We start from the raw sequence: 23,305 nt of genomic DNA on the forward strand, positions 1-23,305 counted from the left end.
GCAGGAAGGCCAGTTGAAATCAAACTTTTATTGAAACCACAACTCGACTAATAATAAATAAGGGGAACAATTCTCAAACTCCATGCTACATCAAATCCTAACTGTTTTGGAGAATTTGGGAATACAGATGCATGACCAGACATTGCTGTCCACACCTAGGCAAAGCGATTGAGACTTGTCATGGAAGGTTTGTGCACTCTCTACTCATGAGAAAACAAAATTATTATGTTTGGCTCTCATAGAGAACAATTCGCTTTACCAGCAGATTCTAAATCCATTTATTTTCGAGCATTGGATCTTTTGTATCGTCACATGCTTAACAGCAAGGTGGAAGTGCTAGCTCTCCTACTCCCCCTAGCTCAGCATTCTAGTGCAAATTGTGTGTGAGAGAGTCAACAAGGAGAACTCTGCTCTAACCCCTCAGTGACCTTATCCTATTACGTGTTCTGGTCTAGCCTCTTAAAGGGGATGCCCCCCCCATCTAGAAATGATTCAGTGAAAAGTACTCCACCAAACACTTCCACAAAGGCAGTGCATAAAAGGAGATGTAATCTAAAGCCTCTGCAGCCACATTCACACAGAGAACTACTTGAATTTCCTCTGTAAAACATTTCAGAAAGTCTAATTCTTGTGGTGCCATGTCTTTGCCTTTTTATTCTTTGCCTTGCCCAGCAGGGCTCTGCTCTGGGCACTCTTTCTGAATTTGCCTTACCAACCCTCCCTTTTCAAATCCCCTATGGTACATAGGTTTCTGAAAGGTTTTGTTCTTGTTTTCCCTCCTTCACCATTTGTAATGCCTCAATGGGACCTTAATCTGGTCTTAACATTCTTGATGTGTGCTCCTTTTGAGCCTCTCCATAAGTTCCCCCTCAGGCTTCTTACGATTAAAACAGCTTGCCTTTTGGCTATTACATTTGCACGAAGAGTGAGTGAGTTGCAGGCCTTGTTATCTAAGCCACCTTACCTCTCATTCCATCCTGAAAAAAATGGTGCTTCACACTAGAGCCTCCTTTCTCCTGAAAGTGGTCACTCCATTTTACGTATGCCACTTTATCACAATGCCTACTTTTAACACTCCTCCGCATCCCTCTAAAAAAGAGGAGCGACTCCACTGTATGGATCTAAAAAGAGCGTTGTCTTTCTACCTTGACTGCACATGAGAGTTCAGGGTGGACGACCAACTCTCCGTGGTGTATGTTGGTGCAAAGAAAGGTTGGGCAGTGCAGAAGTAGATCATCTTCAGATGGGTTGTGCTCTGCATTAAAATCTGCTACGCATTGGCCAAGAAGCAACCTTCTGAAGGCTTGCAAGCTCATTCCACCAGCGCTAAAGCTGTGACAACTGTGTTAAGTTATAGAGTTTAGGTCATGGGTATCTGCCAGGCAGCAACGTGGGCTTCTCTGCACACGCTCACCAGACATTACTGCCTGGACAGTCAGGTCCGTAGGGATGTGCATTTTGCCCATTCGGTCCTGCTGGACTTTCTTGTTTGAAATTGGTCCGCAGAACCACTGCCGGGAATTGTATTGCTTGAGTATGTATGCTAAGGTAAGGAATCTGTGGCTAGAAGTCTCTATCAGATGAACAAGTTACTTACCTTTGGTAGCACCTTATGTGGTAGAGACTATATCTAGTCTCAGGTTCATTACCGACCCACTCACCCATTCTTTCCGTTCTGTGAATGGATTTCTAGGGACAGGGCTGATCCTTTTCGGGGCCTTAGTTTTCCACACCAGTGGTCAGGGTTCTTTATGGCTTTGCTCTTCTGTTGTGGAAAGTCGTGAAAAGAAACTGACGTCAGCGCACCTGGGTTGCGCCTGTATAGGTGCCGCGGATGTCACTTCCTGCGCAGATGCCACCGCCGATGCACGCAGAGCAAATCAATGTCACCTAAATGCACGCAGGGGTAGTGCTCATGGCAAATCTTCCTGTTCCACGCTGACGCCTGGGGAAATTCTAAGGTAAGGAATCTATGGCTAGATATAGTGTGTACCAGATAAAGCGTTACTGAAGATAAGTAACTTGTTTGTTAAAACATTAGGAAAACCACCAGATGTGGCACAACATTCCTCCGCCTCTTGACCTCATTTTGGATGACTAGCCCATAATTGATTGATCGGGAGCAGCACCAACCTGCAGTGGCTGACTCACACTCAAACAGTGATGTTCCAGCTCAAAGTTCACCATAAATGATACCAAGTCCCACCTATAGCCTCTCCAGATCCAACCCTTCCTATGATCACTTTTGGAAGCAGCTATGGGGAAGGCTTATCCCAGTCAGCAGCAATTCACAGCTATTCCGCAATTGCTACATCTTTTTCAGCCCAGTCATCAGCTCTCAGTAAGACATATCATGCGTCTTCTAGGTATGATGGCATCCTGAATCGCCACTGTCAAACACGCAAAGCTTTATATGTACACGCTGCAAGTGTTTTGCAAATCAATGGTCTCTAGTGGAGGTTCACCAGAAATATCTAGTTTTGGTTCAAACCATGGCCCACCCCTCTTTGCAATGGTGGAATAGCCACAGTTTGTTGCAGGGCAGGTATTTTACAGACCCTGTACCACAGAGAGCTATCACCACACATGCCCCTCTCACAGGACAGGGCGCTTCATCAACCTGACTATTCAGGGGATGTGGCCATCTCAGCACCATGTTCGCCTCATCTGCTGCCTAGAGCTGTTAGCCATCTACTTTTCTCTAAAGGCCTTCTTACAACTCATCTGTCACATGGTAGTCCTTCTCATGACACTCAGTAGGATGCTGTAACGGGTCCACAACTGGGAAATAAACCATGAAATCCTACAGAGGTGCTTCCAACATTGGGGCACTCCACACCTATACCTTTTCCCCAACATTTCGCCTCCAGGTTTCCACACCCACAGTCCATGGACAATGCACTATGGACCAATTGTTCAGTGATCTCGGCCCATACTTTGACACCATTCTCACTACTTCCAGATGTGCTGAGAAAGCTCAGGCGAACATCACTAAACTCCATTATGATAGCACCAACTTGGGCCAGACAACCATGGTCCCTCAATTTTCATAAGAAGCTCCCCATTCAGATCAGAAATCCCCACACAAAGGCAGATGTGAGTGAGACATCTGGATCCTGATCAGCCAAAACTTGTGAATTGGCACACGAAATCCGAGAATCCGGGTAACTTAAACTTCTTCAAGAATATATATCTATTTTAAAGGAGCACCAGCCGCCCACAACGTGGTTCTCCTACACAGACAAATGAAAAAGGATTGTTCCCACTGTGTTTCAGTGACCCTAGATCACTTAAAACCTATGGTACAATACCTTATTTGCCTGCCTTTTGCCTTTGCAGAAAGTAATCCTCTCTTATACAATTATTTGTTTGCATTTAACAGTCATTGTAGCCTACATGCAAAATAGGGAGCACCTGCCACTTTTTAGGATTCCAGTAATTAAGGCTTTCATGGAGGGTTTTACATTAATTCCCCTGAGTGTCCCTCCCCTTCCTGTTTGGAACCTCAATATAGTCCTCACCCGACTTGTGGGACCGCCGTTTGAGCTAATGCATACATCTCCTTCAATTTATTTTGTGTAAGGTGGCATTCCTAGTGGCTATTACCTCTGTTAGAACAATGTATGAACTGTAGGCACTAACTCCCCAAGAGCCTTTCATACAGGTCCACAAGGACATGTTGGTTCTTAGAAGTTTCTACAGTGGTGTCACCTTTTACCCTTAATCAAACCAAAAAGCTCCACATTTTCTTTCCACACCCAAAGTCCATTACGGAGAGAGCACTTAACACACTGGATGTTAAAAGAGCTCTTACGTATTACACAGAACCAAAACATTTCAGTAATACCATCATTTATTTGTCGCTTTTGCAAAGCAGCAAAAAGGACAGTCCATATCTGTAGCACAGATCGCTAGGTAGATAGTTAAATTTGCTCAGACCTGCTAACCTAAAGCAAAAAGGGTTCAATCTGCTCCACCTAGACACACTCCACCCATAAGAAGGGAGAAACTATAGCCTTTCTTTGAGAAACATCCCATTATCAGATATTTGTAAAACAACATCTGGTCAACTCCACCTACTAAGTACTACCATGTTGAAGTTTTAGCCTCTCAACAAGCCATGATAGGTAAGATGCTATTAGGAACCTTATTTTTAAATATCTGCATCATCAACACACTAGCAACCACTTCATGAGAGTCACATGCAACCGCCCTCCATCCCCCAATCATGTGTTTGTTGTTGCAGATATCTTCTTTTCTGTTTCTTAATACAGATTTATTGTGCATCACACACTTTATTTATGACTACACTCCACACATACCTTAACTCGATGTGCAAAAATTATCTAATATGGAGTGGGTGCCTATGCACATTGCACAACAAGAAGAGGAATCATAACAAATCCTGTGACTTGAGACATATCTTTGTACAAAAACAACTTGCAGACATTCAAGCCCAACTCTAAATGTCAGGAATATGTTAAGCATGAGAATCTACAGCACTACACGCTATGAACAGATGCTCACAGAGTATTTAACATTTTTCTTCTGAATTATGGATGTAACCACATTAGTTTAGCATAGTCAAAATAACCCATAATAAACACACAAACAAAGCCACTTGTTGAGGAAACACAAGGTGTCATCAGGCAATAACAGAAGTAATGGAGAAACTTACAAGCTCTAAAGGTTTCAGATGATCCAGCTGGGGTTTGAAGTACACCTTTCAATACATTATGCATTGACTATAACTCAAAATCTAACACCTTTCTGGGTTTGGTCTCTGTGAGGAAATGGGGTGTATTATGTGGTGTGGTTGTGCGACCTCACCATGTATATATACTTTCCAACTCTTTTAGGACCCTTAACTTTATTTTGTTAAACCTTCAGCTCCACCCTGGGTAGCTGTGGCTCTGAGGAGCAAGGCTTACACAAAGAAACAAGTGTAAAGCATTTAAACAGCACCAACACAATTGAAGAAGAAATCAACAACACCAAAGAAATTCGACACCAACTTATAAAAATAGACTTTATTTTTTATGTATTTTTAGACACCACAGCGATAAAGTTCCACCAGAGGGTTCTGGAGATATAGAATTTGAAAGGTATAGTAAATCAAAGCATTTTACTCAACCACAAACAAGCTTTACCAATTTCCACAAATTTGACACTTGGAAACTTAATCACTAAAATTTGTAATGGGATTACTTAGAGTTACTTTAGGTGACTAACTATTGTAGGGAGCCAGTCATGCGGACCAGCAAGTTCCTCAGAAACAGTTACCTCAGCAGGCGAAGCAGTCTTCAGTCCGTTCAAGGCACTTTTATCCTGTGCTAGACTTTCCTATAGAAGTAGCCTTCATGCGAGGGATGAAGGCTGTTGAAGATGCTCAAAGGATGCTGTGGATGCGATGCGGTCAATGGGACATATCTCCATTGACCGCATTGCATCCACAGCTACACCTACTCCTTGGTCCACAAAGGGGTTGAGGTGGTCCTGGTCACAGGGTTGACATCCCTCGAAGACCTCTCGGTGCTGGCAGAAGTCCAGGCACCACTGGACTACATGTCGCTCAGTATCCCGATCACAGGCCAATCTTCCTGGATCAATAACTCATTCTCTGGGTGACCCAGCTGCACTCTAACAACACTCCCAGGATCAGCAAACTCAGGTGCAACTTTTTGCATTGGGTCGCGGTCTCTGGTGCTGCATCGCAGCAGATGGCGACAGTTTGAAGATTCTGGGTAACCAACTTGCAGCAGCAGATTTCTCAGCTGTTGTGTCTTTTGCTGTGAATAGACGGCCAGCTCACTGACCCTTGCAGTCTCTCGTCTCTGTCTGAGCTCTGGAGATGACTTCTCCTTGAGCAGGACACAGTCGGCACAGTCTCTCTCCTTTGCTAACCACCAGGTTCAGCAGGTTCAGTCCATGTCGTTGCAGCCTCTCTTTGCAAATTCCACTGTGTAGAGGAAAGTCCTTCTATGGTCCATCCTCTAGTCCAGTTGAGATCTGAGTTTGGGGTGCTAGGGGTGACCTGCCTATGCTCAGAAATTAGCTCAGGGCAGGATTCGGTTGGTAGCCAATAGGCTATCATGGTCCCTCCCACATGGTGACAACTTCCTGTGAAGTGTGGCATCTGGGCATCCCAGGATGCACCATTCTGCCCACTTCCAGTATGACAGGACCCATATCTCTGCGTGTGGAACTCTCTGGCACAACCGAGGGGGCTACATGCCCCTGGAAAATGATTTGGCAACTGGTTTCCTCTCTCCTGTCCCAAGTGCCAGCCTGTCTGCATGAACAATGGATCAGCCCCTCTCCCAAGGGTTAACCATTTTCCCTTCAAAGGCGGCTTCCCCTTTGAGGTTCATATTTTGCCCCCACACCAGTGTGGCTTCCTGCAGGAGGGAGGTAACACCTCCTTCCAGAACAGGTCCCTGTTGTCTCCTTTCCTGGGGGTCGTTATGATGTCTCCCCAGGAGGGCAGAAAGCTGTCTCGATGACAGGATCCTGTGTGCAACCAGTTTGGGCATAGGGGACTAAAGGGAACAAAGTGGCAACTTTGCTAAAAATGCACACTGCAACATGTTACAGTAAATTCGACCTGAGAATCAAGTTGGGCTTAATGTAACGTGTTGTTTGATAAAGGTATCTTTGCTTGCGGTATTCTAGAGTTAGTACAGTAGAGTGGGTCAGTGTGTAACTTTGCTCTTGTCAAGTGGGCCCAAGCTCTTCCACAGTAAAAATGACAGGTTTGCATTTTTACAATCAGAACATGCAACATTACATGTTCTATCCGTGGGATATGTTGCACCCTGTCTTAGAACTCAATAGGCCTACCATAGGGTTAACTTGCACATACACAGTCTGGCTTTGCCATTGCTTTAAATAGTAAAGACGGGCCTGCAGTTGAAACTGCTCTTCCAGCCTGTAAATGATGGTCTGGGAGTCTCGTTTTACTCATGTCCCACCCAGGTTGATACAACCAGTGTTCCAATTTCTGGAAGGACTCTCTAACTTACTTACCCTGGGTACCAGTTACTAGGCTCCTACAGGTGAGTTAGCTTGGCCAAATGGGTAAAAGCCAATTTGTCATACCAGTTTAAGGGTACAGGCACAGCCGCGTTAGCTAGCCTCTGTGCACTCTCACTGTGGAAAAACCAGCAGCCTCAGCTCAAAAAGTTGAGGGTGTCCATACAAAAAAAGGCATTTCCTTACAGTCTCTGCAAAATTGTTTACATGGCTGCATTGTCACTTTTATCCTCTACTAGTGTTAGGATTTAATCTCCTGTGGATTTCAAACAGCAGATAACTTGTTTATCTATTCTGTTTCTGAGGTTCTCAAAAGATGGAGAATGCAAGGTTACTTACTTGTACTCCTTCATCATGTGTACCTCTTTATTTGGACATTCCTATCAACATGAGCTACCTTACTGGCACTGCTGTGCATTCCTAACCCCTAAACCTTTGGAGTTCTTTAAGGTGCAAAGTCAAAATGTAAACTTGGATTCTGATTTGCACCATTTCCTGCATTGCTTTGTTTTTTGAGGGAACAACAGGGGGTTGAATAAAGTGGCCCTCTTGTCAAATGTATTTCACAACGACACAATCAATTGTAATTAGCTTTACTAAAAAAAAAATGGAAAATTGAAATCAGATCCTTAATGCGACACTCTTCAAAACAGGACTGAATATTGAATTGTGTGATCCTGGATCCCACACTTACGGGAAGATCCAGTGTTTATGAATCGAAAGAAGTTACTCATGAAGGAGACCCAGGATTTCAAGAAAATACCTTTTCCTCCCATTTGTACGCAATAATTATTTGTCACTTCTTGCCAGATTCCTCTGCTTCTATGATTGTATGTTTTCTCCAGTACCTGTGAATATACACCTAGAGGGTACTTCCCTTCACGAAGAGTCAATTTTATTTAAAAGAAAAATTAATCATAAGCTAGGCAGTCTTGCTCTCTCTCTCTCTCTCTCTCTCTCTCTCTCTCTCTCTCTCTCTCTCTCTCTCGCACCCTCTCGCTCTCTATCACGCACCCTCTCTCTGTCTCTATTTTTCTCCCTCCGGTCCTCCCACCTTCGCTCTCTCTCACATGCACACACTCTAGAACATGTTCTCTCTCTATTGTATGCTCTCTCAATCACATACATTTCAAATTTCGATAAAGACGGTTTAGTTAACTTTTGCAATGACCTATCCTTACACATTTTCCCTTTATAACAGGAGGAGGGTGGGTGCACACTGCCTCACATCCCAGCACTCAGTTTGCCCCAGTGCACCAGAGTAAATGAAGTGCATGATAACACTTACTTCGGTGTCAGGCTATAGTTTTTCACCCTTGTTGGTGCAGCCAGTGCTGTGTATCTCTAGACACATGTTTCAGGATAGTTGTCCTCCTTTAGTAGAGAGCAACACATTCTTTTTGGGGGTGCTGGAAATGGCGCCCAAAGTCTTCTCAGGTCTCTGACCCACTCGCTAGGCGCATTTTCCCTTTAACTCTTTTTCTTGCTTATCCCTCTCCTTGCCAATCCTGTGTTCCCAATTGTTTTTTGGCAGTTGACAAAACCACGACTACGGATACTCCTTCTGTGAAAGAGTCCGACCCATCAGCTCCCAAAGCAACCAACGACCTGGTTCTGCGTCGAGCAAGGCACCAGCAGATTTCTGGAGACTCGCCAGAGAAACGCACGTCACGGCCCAGTGGCAAAGTCATCAAGTCTGCATCCACCACCGCCCTTTCTGTCATGATACCTGCAGGTAACTCTACTGCCTTGGTGCCCGACATAATACTCAGAGCCAACTTTATCATTGCCATTTCTGTCATGACACCCTCAGGTAACCTTATGACTGGAGAAAAATGCTCTACCTCGGCACTCTTAGTATTTACTTTCCTATTCTTAGACAGTAAGAATATTAGTTTATCCTACTTTCAATATGACAACTCACAGGAAACACCAGTCTTGATAAACGTATTTCAACAAAGCTATTTAATTTCCAATGACAATGCTCCACTAAACAATACAATATCCTGTCTTAATAATTTGTGCAAGTCAATTAAACATATAAAATAGATTGCATAAAATGTCTTTTTGTACAATTGACATATGGAGGTCCTGTTCTTGAAACATCCTTGATGACAGAGGATGATGGCAGCCAACATGTGTTTTGTTACTAATGTACCTTCTTCAAGGCTTGAGTCTTTAGGAATTGCAGTTCTCATATTTAAATATTGTCAAACAAGCATGTAAAGACTTTAAAAGTTACTCAAGGAAATTCAGGAGACCCTTGTGGCAAGTGGTACCGGTACCGAACAAGTCGTTGATAAAGTCCACATCAAGCAAAATAGGTCCTGGAAAGGTCCTTGAAAGGGTATATCCAGTCTCCAATAGTTAACACATATTCACTCATGTGTGGTAGTTACCCCACTTAAGTAGAGTGAAGATGACTGTTTTAAGAACACGTTTTTGTAAAACGCTATATGTTTACTTTGCAGGGAAGACAGACTTCAATGTGCCCTATATTAATGGTTTGTAGTGGTTACGGGCCAAAATGTACCCTTGCAATGTAAAGCAAATGAACAAGGGCTGTGATATGCCCCTGTTAACAGCGATCCCGCCGTATCTCAAAACGTCAATCCCGGTCTGGCATAAGCGAGTATACCTTACGACTGCCTGCCCATCATAGTATCTAGTGGCAACTCTTCCACCATCTTCCCTATGAAAATATTCACAATCACCACAGGATTGCGTGTGAGAATTGTTACAGGTTGCCCAAGTAATGCTGTGGCCATTGAGATTGCCACTGTTTCTCTGCTTTGTCTGTCAAGATACCCGTATGATACTCCTGCCCAGTACTTCATTATAACCTAGGGAACACCACCTTATGTTTCATGATACCTGCAGCTAGGTATATCGCTGCAGTGTCCATCATGGTATCGACAGATCACCACAGTGCCATAAACCCCAAACTGCCCATTGTACTACAGTATAGGTATTTTGCTTGGAACATCCTATCTACCAGGTATATCAAAAGTTACCTTCTCTAGCATGGCACAGGTATCACTCCACCTATTGCCTCAGTCATGGTACAGGGCGGCATCACAGCATGGCATCCTCTTTCTGCCAATGTACATATATCCCATTTTGCACTGCCTGTATTCTGTTTAAGATATTTGGGCATGTGCTATCTCTGCAATGCTACAGGTATGCCAACTTGGACTTCCCATGCTGGGGGTGTGCCGCTGTCATTTTAGGTATTTTTTTACAGTGTTTCAGTGCGAAGGGGAAGAGGGGGTACAGAGCCAAGGGAGTGGCTGTAACTACTGCATAACTGTTCATTACCTGTCTTTGAGGCGGTTGTCTTCCTGCACCTTTATTCTTCATTCTTTTGGGGCCCATGTATGACATTAGGTCATATCTAACACTGAGTTTGTAACTCTTTGTTGCATTCATCTTGGTCTCAGTGCACCTCTATAGTGCTCAATCCCTGTCAATATGCATTCATTTCCAATTGATGAATCACTCCCTCATACACACTGCCTCTATGTTTAACTTTGTTGTCAATGCTTTTTGTGTCTGTTATCTCTCACTTGTACTTTGTCTCTCAGGCGCTCAGACTCTCAGTCCTTTTGTGTCTAAATCACTTTGTGACTATGTAGCTCTGTATCACTCACTATGTCTCAGTCACATAGTACCATGCCTCAGTGGCAACAGAAGTAATAAACAATTCTATTCGCATCGACGTGGTGAATAGAGCTGCTACATTTCTAGCCAAGGAGGATAAACACAAGATGTGGGTCGATAATTTGATTAGTTTAGGTGGATGGATGGGGCAGTTAAATATGGAAAGTACAGGTACTCAATTTTAGAAAAGTTTAACATAACATACCATAAAACCATGACAAATGGAAGTAAGGCAGTCAGAGATTAGTGATTTATGATGGGGGAGAAGTTGACGCACCAGAAGAGGAGGTGATGTCACCAGAAAGGTGGTGTAGAGCAAAGAAACGAGTAAACTTAAACTGGTCCTTGAGAGACACCAAGTGATAGATTGTTGAAGTACATATAATTCTGAAATTTGTTCAACAGAGAAAGAGTTGTCTGAGAGGTAGAATGAGAACCAGTGCAGAGCTGGTGATGCCAAGGGAGATGGCAGACAAAAGTAAAGTGGAATGACCAACATTGTCAAAAGCTGCAGATCTGATCCAGGCGTCCAAAGATAGATGACAGGCGATTTTGATGAGCTGAGGAGAGAAAATTGTCTACATGGGATAGGTAATTTCATTTCATTTCATTGTGGGTTTATATAGCGCTAGGAATCGACTCCCGGAGGAGTATCTCCACGCTTCGACCGCTGGGGAACCCGTCCTGGCTCACCCTGAGAGATGGTCCCTGATGGGTATCTCTAAGGAGCGACCAAGCATCCCCGGCGGTCTGGGGGGGCCATTGTGAAGATGAGGCAAGCTGATGCCCAGAGTTGCCGAGTGTGGTTTCTGACTAGAGTAGGCACCGAGGCGAGAATTATCGAGTCCGCTGACCCTGGTCCACGACCCTGCCGCGTCGGGAATCGAACCCTGGCCCCGGGCCGTTCTCTGCTTACGGGTCTGCCGCCTCTAACCAGTGAGCCACACTTCTCCGCTTGAGTGAAGGGCACAGCAACCAATTAGAGGGGATTGAGTATGTTATTAGATGTCAGTTGAATACCAGGCACTCCACTATTGTGGAGAAAAATGTGAGCTAGATAATGGGGAACAGTGAGGAAAGACAGGATCATTGGTGTTTTTTCTGCAAGGGTATGTCAGAACCCCTTTCAGAGAGCCACGGGGCAAGCTGGCGATATTGTTCCCAACTATGGTGGTTTAGGCCTTTTAATCATATTTCACCAGGGCTCAAGTTACTATGGGTCATTAGCATCTGAGCCAAGTACCCCTTTAGTACTTGACTCATTAGTAGCGTGGGTTGAGCAGCCCAAAGCTTCTTGAGGGGAGGAAGATTCAGGGGGGTGAACACAGGCTCACACCTCAAAATATATTCAATAGCAGCAATAAATGATTGGCCAGTCAAATGGGAAACATCCTTTTCCACGCAACCATTACAACGTGTAATGGTTACATCGTGGATTTAACAACGCATGTCATTGCGTCGACTTGCACTGGAGGGCGCTCTAGACTAAGGAATAGTGTGAATTACTATTCCAACACCTTCCCTACTGTACGTAGACTGGAGTTGGAATAGTAATTCACACTATTCCTAAGTCCAGCCCCCTCCAACGGAAGTCGATGTAAAGACTTGCGTTGTCAAAACCGCGATGTAAAATACCACGTTGTGTTGGTATGCGTGGTAAGATCATAAATTCAGTCAAATTACTGCTTTTATGAAATCAGGAGTATTTATATATGAACACAAAGTAAAATACGGAATATACAAAAATTCACACGGTCCCTAGAAGTAGGGGCTTCAAAAACACAAACGGGGGGAGGAGCCGCGCCATCGACCAAGATGGCCGCTTGAGCATCGGCTCCACCGGCCGCCACATCCTGACCGCCTATCCGGCATACTATCCTGTACCCCGTCCCCACTATCTTGTGGGGGACCGTCACCTGAGTCACTAGGTGAAATTTGGGCTCGATTGATTGCTCTGGCGTCTGAATATCGTCGTTGGAAGAATTGGGGCCTGCGACATCGAGGACCGGGACCCCGGGTGTGCCACCGTCCGGGGTGAAGTGCGACAACATCGGCTACCGAGACCGGAAGTGGCCGGCCGGACCTTCATTTGCTGTGCCCGGGTGGCGATCGGAGCGTCCTTGCCCTCTCTGCCATACCCTACAGACAATCGCTGTAAGACCCTTCCCCGCTCGACCGAGGAGTGGTGGGTTTCTCCTGCTTTTGCGGTCGAGATGGCGGCGCGAGACCTCAACAGGAACCTCCCGAAGGCCCAGAGATCGAACCGTCAAGTCCAATCGAATCGAATCGATAAGTACACAGTCTCGAGGGGTTCCCCGTCAGATGCGAAACGCTCCCCGACTGGGAGCCCCGAGGGGGATCCGGTCGGTGATGATCCGGCCATGAAGGAACTGATGGCGGCCATCAGGGGGGTACAATCCTCCTTGGGGACGATAGACGCGAAGTTGGACACGGTCACTATCGAGGTGGGTCTTGTCAGGGCCGACCTCACCAAAACTTCCGAGAAGGTCAAGGACCTGGAAATAAAGACGGGGAGCCTCATCGAGGATGTGTCGGAACTACAGAAGGTGGTGTCTGATCTCAAGGTGGCCCATACCCAATTTGATCGGAAGCTCGATGTGTATGAAGGTCGGGCACGCCGGAATAACGTTCGCATCCTTGGGGTTCCGGAGCGGTCAGAGGGGGCTACCCCGGACCTTTTTGTCGAGGATCTCGTCCTGGAACACCTTAAACCCAAGGGCCTGAGCATGTTTTTTACTGTGGAGAGGGCTCATAGGGTGCCCAGTGGTCGCCCGAAAACTGGGGCGCTTCCACGTCCCATCATAGCCCGTGTCCTGAACTTCCGAGACAGGGACGCCATCCTACAGTCTGCGAGATCCTTGGGCCCGCTGGCCTACGAAAATGCTTCCTTGCTGTTCTTTCCTGACTTTACCCGGACGGTGCAGAGACAGTGGCAGGGATTTGTGACAATAAAAAGGAGACTTCGAGATCGGGACATGAAGTACTCGATGATGTACCCGGCCCGCCTCCGAATCGAACATAGTGGCAAGACTTGGTTCTTTGCTCTCCGGAGGTAGCGGCGGACTGGCTGGATCGACTCGGGGACCCTGGTCCCGAGGGACATACCCAGACGGAAGACAAAGAATGATGAACTGTTTGACCTAGGCAGCGTACATTTACCGTTATTGGCGTAGAGGGATTGACGGGGGGTTTGTTACTCTTTATCTTCACCCCTCTGCAATTTATCATTTCTATTTAATATCTTTTTATTTTTGTGGGGGGGACTTGGTCGGTCTGGGGTGGTGGGGGCTGGCGACCTGTTGTAAGGTCCTCCTCCGTTTTCTACTTTTAGATCCTAGTTAGTGGGGGCGACAGGCACACTGCGAGTTGGGGATGTGTACACGTTACATGCAGGGCTGCAGGGTGGGGGGAGTTCCATTCAGGGGTTGGGGGGGTTGGGATGTAGTTTTGTTTGTGGTTTGTGACCGGTGTATGCAGTGGGACCCCTTGAAACACTCTTGCTTTTCAATGACTAATGGCTTCGTCTAGACAGGGCATGGGATTCTCGGTCCTTAGTTGGAACGTTAATGGCCTGGGTGATAGAATAAAGCGCACTGCCGTGAATCAATTTATCAGACGGCGATCGCCAGATGTTGTGCTGTTACAGGAGACCCACTTGATGGGGAAACGCTGTATGGCTCTGCACAGGGGCGGCTATAAGCTGGTAGCACATGCTGGTTTTACCTCGGGCTCCAGGGGGGTGGGCGTCCTGGTTAAAAACTCATTCTCACTTACGATCCAGTCTACTTGGTCTGACAATCGTGGGCGCTATGTTGGGGTTTCTGGAGTTTGGGAGGGAAGAACGGTCTCGTTTCTCTCTGTCTATGTCCCCCCGTCGCTGCAGACCGACACGTTTTGTGACTTGGGCCGGGTGTTTCTTGCTTTGCCTATGGGCCTTATGGTGATCGGTGGCGATTTCAATGCGGTTATGGACGGTGAATTGGATAGGCTTCCCTCCCATGCGTTGTTGCCCTCCCGCAGGTGGTTGCCTGACTTTCTCTCGGTTTCTGGATTGATTGATGGCCGGCGATTGCGACACCCGGGAGCGGTGCAATACACACACGCATCCGCGGCGCACCGTTCCCACTCTCGTATTGATTATGTATTGTTGCCGGCGGCCCATGCGGCCGCGGTCGGCGAAGTGACACACTTGGTGCGAGGGGTCTCCGACCACTCGCCTCTATGGCTGCGTTTGTGTGTAGGACGGAGGGATGTGGGTAGGATTTCTCCCATCCCCGCTTGGCGCTTGCGAGACCCGGTAGTGAGGCGGGAACTGGAGCGTGTAACTAACAGTTATTTCAGCGAGAACGAGGGCTCGGTCGCTTCCAGATGCTCCTTATGGGAGGCGTACAAGACGGTTGTCAGGGGGGAGGTTCTCTCCCTTGTTGCCGAACAGAAAAGGAAGAGGAGGGCTGAGCTAGATAGGGTGGAGGCGGAGCTTTTGGCCTTGGAGACCGCTGTCTCCTCCGGGGGCGACCCGTGGGCGGATCACCGTCTTGGGCTACTCCGGGATGAATACAAAACTTTAACTCGGGGTACGGCTAGAGCGCAGCTCGACGTCTCTCAGGATAGGATTTACGAGCACGGCGACAAGGCCGGGAAACTGATTGCTTGGCTAGAGAAGGGTGACTGGGGCTCTAGACTGGTCCCGGAGCTGCACGTCACTGGTTCTGTGGACACGTCGGACCCCCAGTTGATAGAGGAGTTTGCCCGTTATTATGCGGAGATTTACAACTCCTCGGGTGCGTTTTCTGAGGCCGATAACTCGGATATGTTGCGCGATATTCTTTTGCCAGTGTTGTCGGATGATGATAGGAAATACCTGGAATCTGCTCTCACTAATGACGAGGTGGCGATGGCTATCAGGGGTGTACATTCCGGTAGGGCCTCCGGCCCTAACGGTCTCCCAATTGAATTGTTTAAACCCCATGCCGATAGATTAGCTCCGTACTTGAAGGAAATGTTTGCAGAGAGCTTGGAGCGTGGTCAGTTGCCCTACGACCAGCGGATTGTCAATATAGTCGTCATCCACAAGGAGGGTAAGCCTCGGTTGGAATGCTCTTCATATCGACCGATTTCGCTATTAAATGTGGAACCCAAGGTGTTAGCAAAATTACTCGCTACGCGCCTCGTGAAGGTCATCTCCACCCTGGTCCATCCCGACCAGTCCGGCTTTATGCCCAGAAGGAATACAGCTCTCAATCTTAGGCGCCTTCACGGTGTTCTGGCCAGCGCATCTCATATCCATGAGCCTGCAATATTACTGTCCCTGGACGCCACTATGGCTTTTGACCATGTGGAATGGCCCTATCTCTTCGCGGTGTTGGCTAAATTGGGATTCGGCCCCGGCTTCATCGGCTGGGTCCGCCTCCTTTACTCCGCTCCCTTGTCGCGAGTCGTCGTGAACAATCACAGATCCGGCGATTTTTCTCTTGGGCGCGGCACCCGTCAGGGGTGCCCCCTTTCGCCGTTGTTGTTCGCTCTGGCCCTAGAGCCCCTTGCGGCCTGGGTGCGCTGGGACCGCTCCATAAGGGGGTTGCGCTGGACCCTGGAGTGGGAAGATAAGATTTCGCTTTACGCGGATGATATCCTGTTGTATCTGACTTCCCCCCGGGCTTCCTTGATAGTGTTTATGGACGTCCTCGCCATCTTCAGCAGATATTCTGGCTTCTTAATTAACTGGGCGAAGTCGGTTTTATTTGTACTGAGCGGGGATCCGCCCGGGGTGCCTGCGAACTGTCCCGTGAGGGTGGAATCGTCTAGCTTTCGCTACTTAGGGATTCATATCTCTTTAGACCCCACAGTGCGCCATCGCCTAAATTTATTGCCCCCCCTAGCCAGGCTTCGGGCGGACACGGCTCGGTGGAGGGCGTTGCCTCTCTCCATGCTGGGTCGCGCTACTCTTTTTAAAATGATGGCCCTCCCGCGCTTCTTATATGCTCTTCAGAACTCTTTTGATCCTGTGCCCCCCTCGTATTTCCGCGAGATTGAGTCTCTTCAGCGCGGCCTTCTGTGGGAGGGAAGACCGTGCATAGCTCTTTCCAAATTGATGTTGCCCTGGTATGATGGTGGAATTGGCTTGCCGAATGTTCGCAAATATTATTGGGCTTCACAGCTGGCTCCCATTAATCATGCGGTTTATGGATCCCCAGTTGACCCGGGTTACGCAATGGACCGTGGTCAGTTGCCGGGGGGTGAGTTCACCCGAGTTATGTACGCACGACGCGGCCGCTTCCCGCTGAGGGGGCCCACCTTGTGCTCCACGAGAGTGTGGCACGAGGCCAATAGTGCCCTTCGATGGGCTGGACGTCTGACCTTGTCCACGCCGCTGTGGAGCTCTGAAAAGCTTGGGATGCTCTGGAAGTCGAAGGGGTTTGATCGGTGGGACCTGATAGGCATTTCGCAGATTCGGGATATATGGGGCAAAGATAGGATATTGACTTTTGAGGAGCTACAGGCCAAGTACCAGTTGTGTGACACCGAGCAGTTTCGTTACCTTCAGATTAGCCATGCACTGAGCGCGGTGGTGTCCGGCGGGGTGGCGCTGCCAGTGGCCTCCCCGCTGGAGGATTGCCTGCTTGATGGCCTCTTACCTACCAAAGCGATCTCCCTCACATACCATAAATTGATCAACCATACGGACGACCCGCTGGTGCGCCTTCGCGAGCAGTGGGTCGCTGATGGTCTTGTCCTGGATGACGAGGATTGGAGGGAGGCGGTGGCATCCCCTAAGGAGGTGGCAGTTCCAATGAGGCTCCGCTTGGTACAGCTTCGGATCTTGCATCGCTCTTATGTAACGGGCCTTGGCCTGCAGAGGATGGGACTGACTGAATCGCCTGAGTGCCGCAGGGGATGTGGGCTGCCGGGGTCATTCATGCATATTCTTTGGGAGTGCCGGGAGGTCCGGGAGTTCTGGAACCGTATCCATGCAAAGATGAGTGAAGTGTGGGAGCTGCGAGTTGATCCCGAGGCACGGCGATGTCTGCTAAATGTGTGGGAACCCACGGACCTGCGACTCATGGTAGGGTGTGGGTGACTCTAGCGTGCGCAATTGCCAAACGCAACATTGCGCAGCTTTGGGGGGCGGCTCGGGCACCCGGGGCTGGGAAATGGATGGAAGATCTTGATTGGTGTATGTTTCGTGAGAAGTCTGTGTATGTCTCTAGTGGGCGACCCCGAAAATGGGTCAAGATATGGAGCGCATGGAATGCATATCGTGGAGATATCTGTGAACCCCCCGCACTGGAGCCTATACCTGTGGACCTGGAGAATACTTAGGCCTTGTTTTTCTACTATCTGTCAAGTATTGTATAACGCCTAGAAGTCAATGTTGGAACTTTGCGATTGTGGTCTCTGCATTTCGGTCACTGTTTATATGTGTTTTGTTTTCAATAAAAAGAATAAAAAAAAAAAAACACAAACGGTCCCTCGAGGTGGGGGCTCTAGTGTTAGATAGTTAGGTCCCCGAGTCCCGCTTACCTCTCACTAACTTTAGTGGTAATTCCCCATTTACCTTAGGCAATATTCAGATTATCCCCACTAGTACTCAGAGTCTCAAGAGACCCACTCCGACTCTTCCATAAGTCAAAAGTGTTCTCGCGCCTGAAGAGCTATGTGGCAGAACAAGTACCCTGGGGCCTTCTGGCCCTGTGATGAGTCTTACCCACTCCTGCAGGGGATTGCATAACCGGAATCCCTGGGAGTGGTTCACTCTCAGATGTCGCTGAGGGCTGCAGCGGCTGCTGATGGTGAGAGCACTTGTGGCTATGTAACCCACCGCACTACACTTCGGCCTGTAAGTCGGCAAGTTCTTCTGATCCTTCTCACAGGTGGGGGGGGGGGGCAATCACTTGGGGTCCCATCCTCAGTCAGAGCTCGGGGACTCACAGGTCACCATGATGTCCTCTCCTCACAACAACGGGTAAACTAGGCAACATCCCTTGTTATTTACAGTGACCTCATTTGACATACAGGGTTATCCTCCTTACTCGGCACTAGGGCAACGGCCTGATCGGCGCAGGAATAATCTTCCTTTTTACGGCGTCCCTCTCTGGCAAATGGGGCCAACAACTTCACTCTGCATGGGCTACAGCCCAATGGCATGGTAGTAATCTTCACAGTGCCCCCCCCTCTGGCCTACGAAGTTACAAATTCACTCTGCACAAATGCTATGGCCAGATCAGTGCAACCACGGGTAACTTCATTGCAGCCCCCTTCCGGCTTACAAGGTTGTGGACTGTAGTCTGCACACGGTTGACGGAAGGATCAGTGCTGCAGATGTCTCCTCACTGCTCAAAACAGGGATCCACTCATCAGTATCCTCCACTGGACCTCGCTTCATCTAGGCACCCTCCTCCCAGGATTTCCATTGAGTGATGTCCCCTCACCCAGCTGTGAGATTGGCCTACCTTAGCCCGCAGCGGCCGTCACTGGTAGAAGTCTTGTAGAGCTACTCTTCCTCGCACAACCCGACTGGCAGCCTGACAAGTGACAGTTTTGGAGGCCTTGAGCTCCCCTTGTTATATATTATTTTTCCAGACACCAAATATGAATTAGGGTCTGAGTCTTCAAAGTTTGTGTTTGGGGTTCTGCTTTCTTTAGAAGTGCCCACTCCTCTGTCCTGCCCTTCCTCCAGAAAGCAGACTGTCACAGGAAAAGCAGTTCTAACACAGGCAATGTGAGTGACTAGAGGTTCACACCTGCATGTCAGTCCCAGTAATATGTGCATCAAAAGGTCAACCCAGGACCCCAGCCATACACTTTCTGATTCTCTTATCAGCTCATCATCCCTGAGACGTGCCCAGGCTACTTTACATTGCCCTGTCCCTGAATCAAAGAGCACTCTTTTAAGTGTACTGAAGAGCCTGGCTCTCCTTCCTCCAGTGTGTGTACCACCAGCTAACAGGAATGCAGAAATCCATAGGGGGATTCCTCGACCTCCTCAATCTTCTCCAGTCAGTCATGGGTCTCCCAAAATGGGTCCCAGAGTCTTCCATGTAGTGTACCACTCGCAGGCACGCACACACACTGCACACAGTTGGAACCACACATATGCTGCACAGTGCTACATACTAACTTGATGCAAGCCAAAGGTGAATTAAGCACACAGCTGCAGAACTTTACATGAGTGAGCCTGTTAAAAAGGTAAAAAGGCATGTCTGCTTCTACTGATCACTATCACGTTATGCTGCCACTACAGCACTTGTGCTACTTAACTCCTGTTAAAGGCAGTAGCCTTTCACAAATGTGAGGGTGTCACTTTGGGTGCCCCTCCCAGTCCAACAAGACCACAATCTGTGAGACAGTCTTATGTCATGGTGCACACACACAAAGCGTGTTTGCCCATGACAGCAAAAATCAATACTAGGAATCCAGACATCGCTGCATCTGGGGCACTCAGGACAGGGTTGCATGTCCAGTACCATGTGAGGGACGTATCTAATTGAAACTTATTGCTGCAGATTCTTTACCATAGAATTTTCTCCAGGCATTAGGCTAGATCTGGAAATTTTTTGAGCAATCCCCTTGCACGCTGTTAGGTGGCACTGTGCGGTTCCATGTGGCGTCATCCATGCCAAAAGTGACATCTGCAGTGCCTATATAGGCGCCTCTCCAGCGCGCTGACCTCAGTTCGTTCTTTTCTGTGCCATCAGCACGGATCCTGATGAGCAGGGCCGGCTTAAACAGTGGTGGCGCCCTGCGCGACAATGCTAGTTGGTGCTCCCACCCCGAATGACCACCTCCGCCACGGATTCCCTCACTAGGACCCTTTAACAGTGCCCCTCAAGTCTCCATAACCACTGTCTCTCAGATTCATTTACTTTTATAGCACCACTCATACCAATGTAAGGTGTCAGAGCACTTTAGATCACACACACATTGCACAGAGACAATCATATGTGTGTAAATCAGTGTATAGGAAATGTTACATCAGGCAGGACTACAAGGTGTAATGTAGGAGTGACATCTCATCGATACTGGTAGGAAATATAGTTTAAGAGTCCTTATTCTTTAAAGCACAAATTCAGAATTTAAAACGTAACACCATTGTTAGGCTTTATCTTTAAAAATAAAAATTGTTTTCTATCCAAATCAACACTTTTGGCAAGAATAGGATAATGAAAGACTGGGCAAAAACCAGATAGCTTTATCATTACCTTGCAGTTTGCAGCAGCTATAGGGTGACAGTTAATAGCTCGCTGTTCTATATTTGGATTTTGACTTATAAACAACAAGAAACAAAAGGAGCGCTCTTACAGAAGCACTAGCACACTGACCTATTTACATTATATGCACTTTGTTAGCTGCTTGGTACATGTTCTTAGCAGCAGGCATTTTAAACCTCTGCGCTACCTTAGGATTAATCTAAACTTCCACTAGACAAACCTCTGGTCTTTTTCCAGTAGGACGATTAATCACCAGAGTTATCTTGCCATTTTAATTGATGCCTGAAAATTGCTGGAGTCCAGGAATGCTTGGCAGTTCGGCGCTGGACTGTTCCCATGAGGCACAGGGTCAGACTGATTTGAATATGGCCATGTCTGAAATGGGATGGTGGAGTGAGCTCAAGAATGATGATGGATTAAACCCAGATCAGTTGACTGGGGGTGAGTGTTTTATTTGCCCAAGCACTCCGTCCATCATCCCCTTTGGTATTGCTTTGGAGGCCAGGAATGCAGCAGCATGTCCTCTTAAAATGATAATATACTTGCAAAAATGACGCCCCCACCCCAAGTCAGCCCCGGTGCGGTGGCACCGTTCGCACCTCCCTAGAGCCAGTCCTGCTGATGAGCTCCCCTCAGTCAATTCTTGACTGAGTATTTGAGCTGTTTTCTCGAATTTGACCATTGTGCCTTTTTCCCTCTGTTTTTAGACTATGTCTCAGGTGCCTGCTATAGGGAAATGTCTGTAACAGAGGCCTACTTGGCCTGTCTGTGGTGTCTGGAATGGGACCAGAAGCAGTGGCGGTTTTTCCGCAATGGTGGAGGAGCACCACCACTGGCTCAGACAGCAGTTGAAAAATCTGATATTTTATTGTTGTTTTATTTTTCAGCTGCTGGCTCTGAGCCAGTGTGTGCAGGAAGTGGCGGGCCGGGCTATGGGAAGGGGAAGGAGGCATGGTTGATGCACTTTTAGATGTGAATTTTTCCTACCTATATCCAACGTTCATCTCTTGGCGCACAGCAGCAGATAAAACGAGTGATGTCAACCCACCCTAAATAGGGTCTGACGATGGTCACTGCGATCTAGCGGCCCTTTGGAAGGCGGGCTGCCTTTCTGATATAGGTCCAGCTGGTGCTTCACCGTTGGGAAGAAAGCACTCCCTCCATCCCTAGGAAGAGCAAGGGAACCACAAGTTTGATGTGGTGGAAGCCCTGTGGATTTCCATTGGTCCTTTCCTTCTGCAAAGTCTACATTTCCCCATTAATTTGGTTAAATCCTTCCTGCTGCTAATTCAATGAGTTTTTACCAGCCACTGGACTTTGTGCTTCATGTTCATAGGGATATGCTTGCTATTTTCTTGTAGTGCTTATGATTACCAGTGAAGATTCTACAATGCAGAAGGAAAAGTTACTTGTGATCTTTACTCTTCTTTGCAGAATTTTAATTGAAAACACAAACAACCCTGGTGTGGTAAAACAATGAACAGTTGTAATCCGTAGGGTTCCATCAAGAGGAACTGAGGCTCTGGATCCCTGCGAGGACCAGGCACGATGGGATAGGGGAGCTGCTGGATCCTTAAAGCAGCAGTGTCTAATTACAGCTTTTATTAGCTGTCGTCCATCTGGCTGTATTCGGTATTCCCCTTCATTCCCTGCATATTTGTCCTATCACTTCGGCAGGAAACGTAGGGATTTTTCTGCTGCCCTGTTTTTTTTCAGTATTATTTTAATGTTTATTTGGGCATATTATTTAAAAGAAACCTATAAGAAATTTGGAAAATGTTGCCTAAGATAGGTTGCAGTGTTTGTATTATTATTAATAATAATAATAATAAAAATAATCATAATCATATAGTAATATTATTCTTTACAAAACACAAAGTTTCTTAAAAAGCTAAAAAAGAGAGACCTTAAGAAAGAAGTAGGCATTCTCTTCAGCCTATATTGAGAGCCAAAAAGGATTTAAGGATCTCGTGGAATCCCAGTCAATCACTGGTTTCATCACAGACGTCGTTGCTGATTATTCCACAGTTTTTGAACCAGATATGGAGAGGACCGTCCATCTAAGCGTTCCTTCTTTCTGTGAGGTATGCAAACACAGGATGATTCCGCGAGTGCAGCAGATAGCTGGAAGATTACTTTTGTAGTAGCAACGTCAACTCAGATTTTTTCAGACTATGGCATAACCAGTAGGCCATACATAAGCATTTGAAATTAATTCTGTGATGACCTGCAGCCAATGTATTGGTATTCATGGCTCCGGGACATGATCGAACTTTCGGAGTCAGCACTACTCACACAGCAAAATTCTAAGTATGCTGAAGTATGGCTAGAGAATGACCGGGCACACCCATATATAGACAGTTGCAATATTCAAGTTTGGGTAGAAG

General features: G+C 47.3%; 1 protein-coding gene across 1 annotated transcript in view; it reads left to right on the forward strand.

Annotated features, from left to right (window-relative positions):
- The window catches only part of MAST1 (microtubule associated serine/threonine kinase 1), a 419,095-nt gene that overhangs the window by 359,509 nt on the left and 36,281 nt on the right, over nucleotides 1-23,305 (forward strand). Inside the window, exon 22 of the mRNA XM_078689234.1 lies at nucleotides 8,567-8,767. Coding sequence (XP_078545360.1) covers nucleotides 8,567-8,767 — 201 coding nt within the window. The remainder of the gene's footprint in view (nucleotides 1-8,566; nucleotides 8,768-23,305) is intronic.

This window comes from Lissotriton helveticus, chromosome 1_1 (genome assembly GCF_964261635.1).
Source record: "Lissotriton helveticus chromosome 1_1, aLisHel1.1, whole genome shotgun sequence".
In the NCBI taxonomy this organism is placed as follows: domain Eukaryota; kingdom Metazoa; phylum Chordata; class Amphibia; order Caudata; family Salamandridae; genus Lissotriton; species Lissotriton helveticus.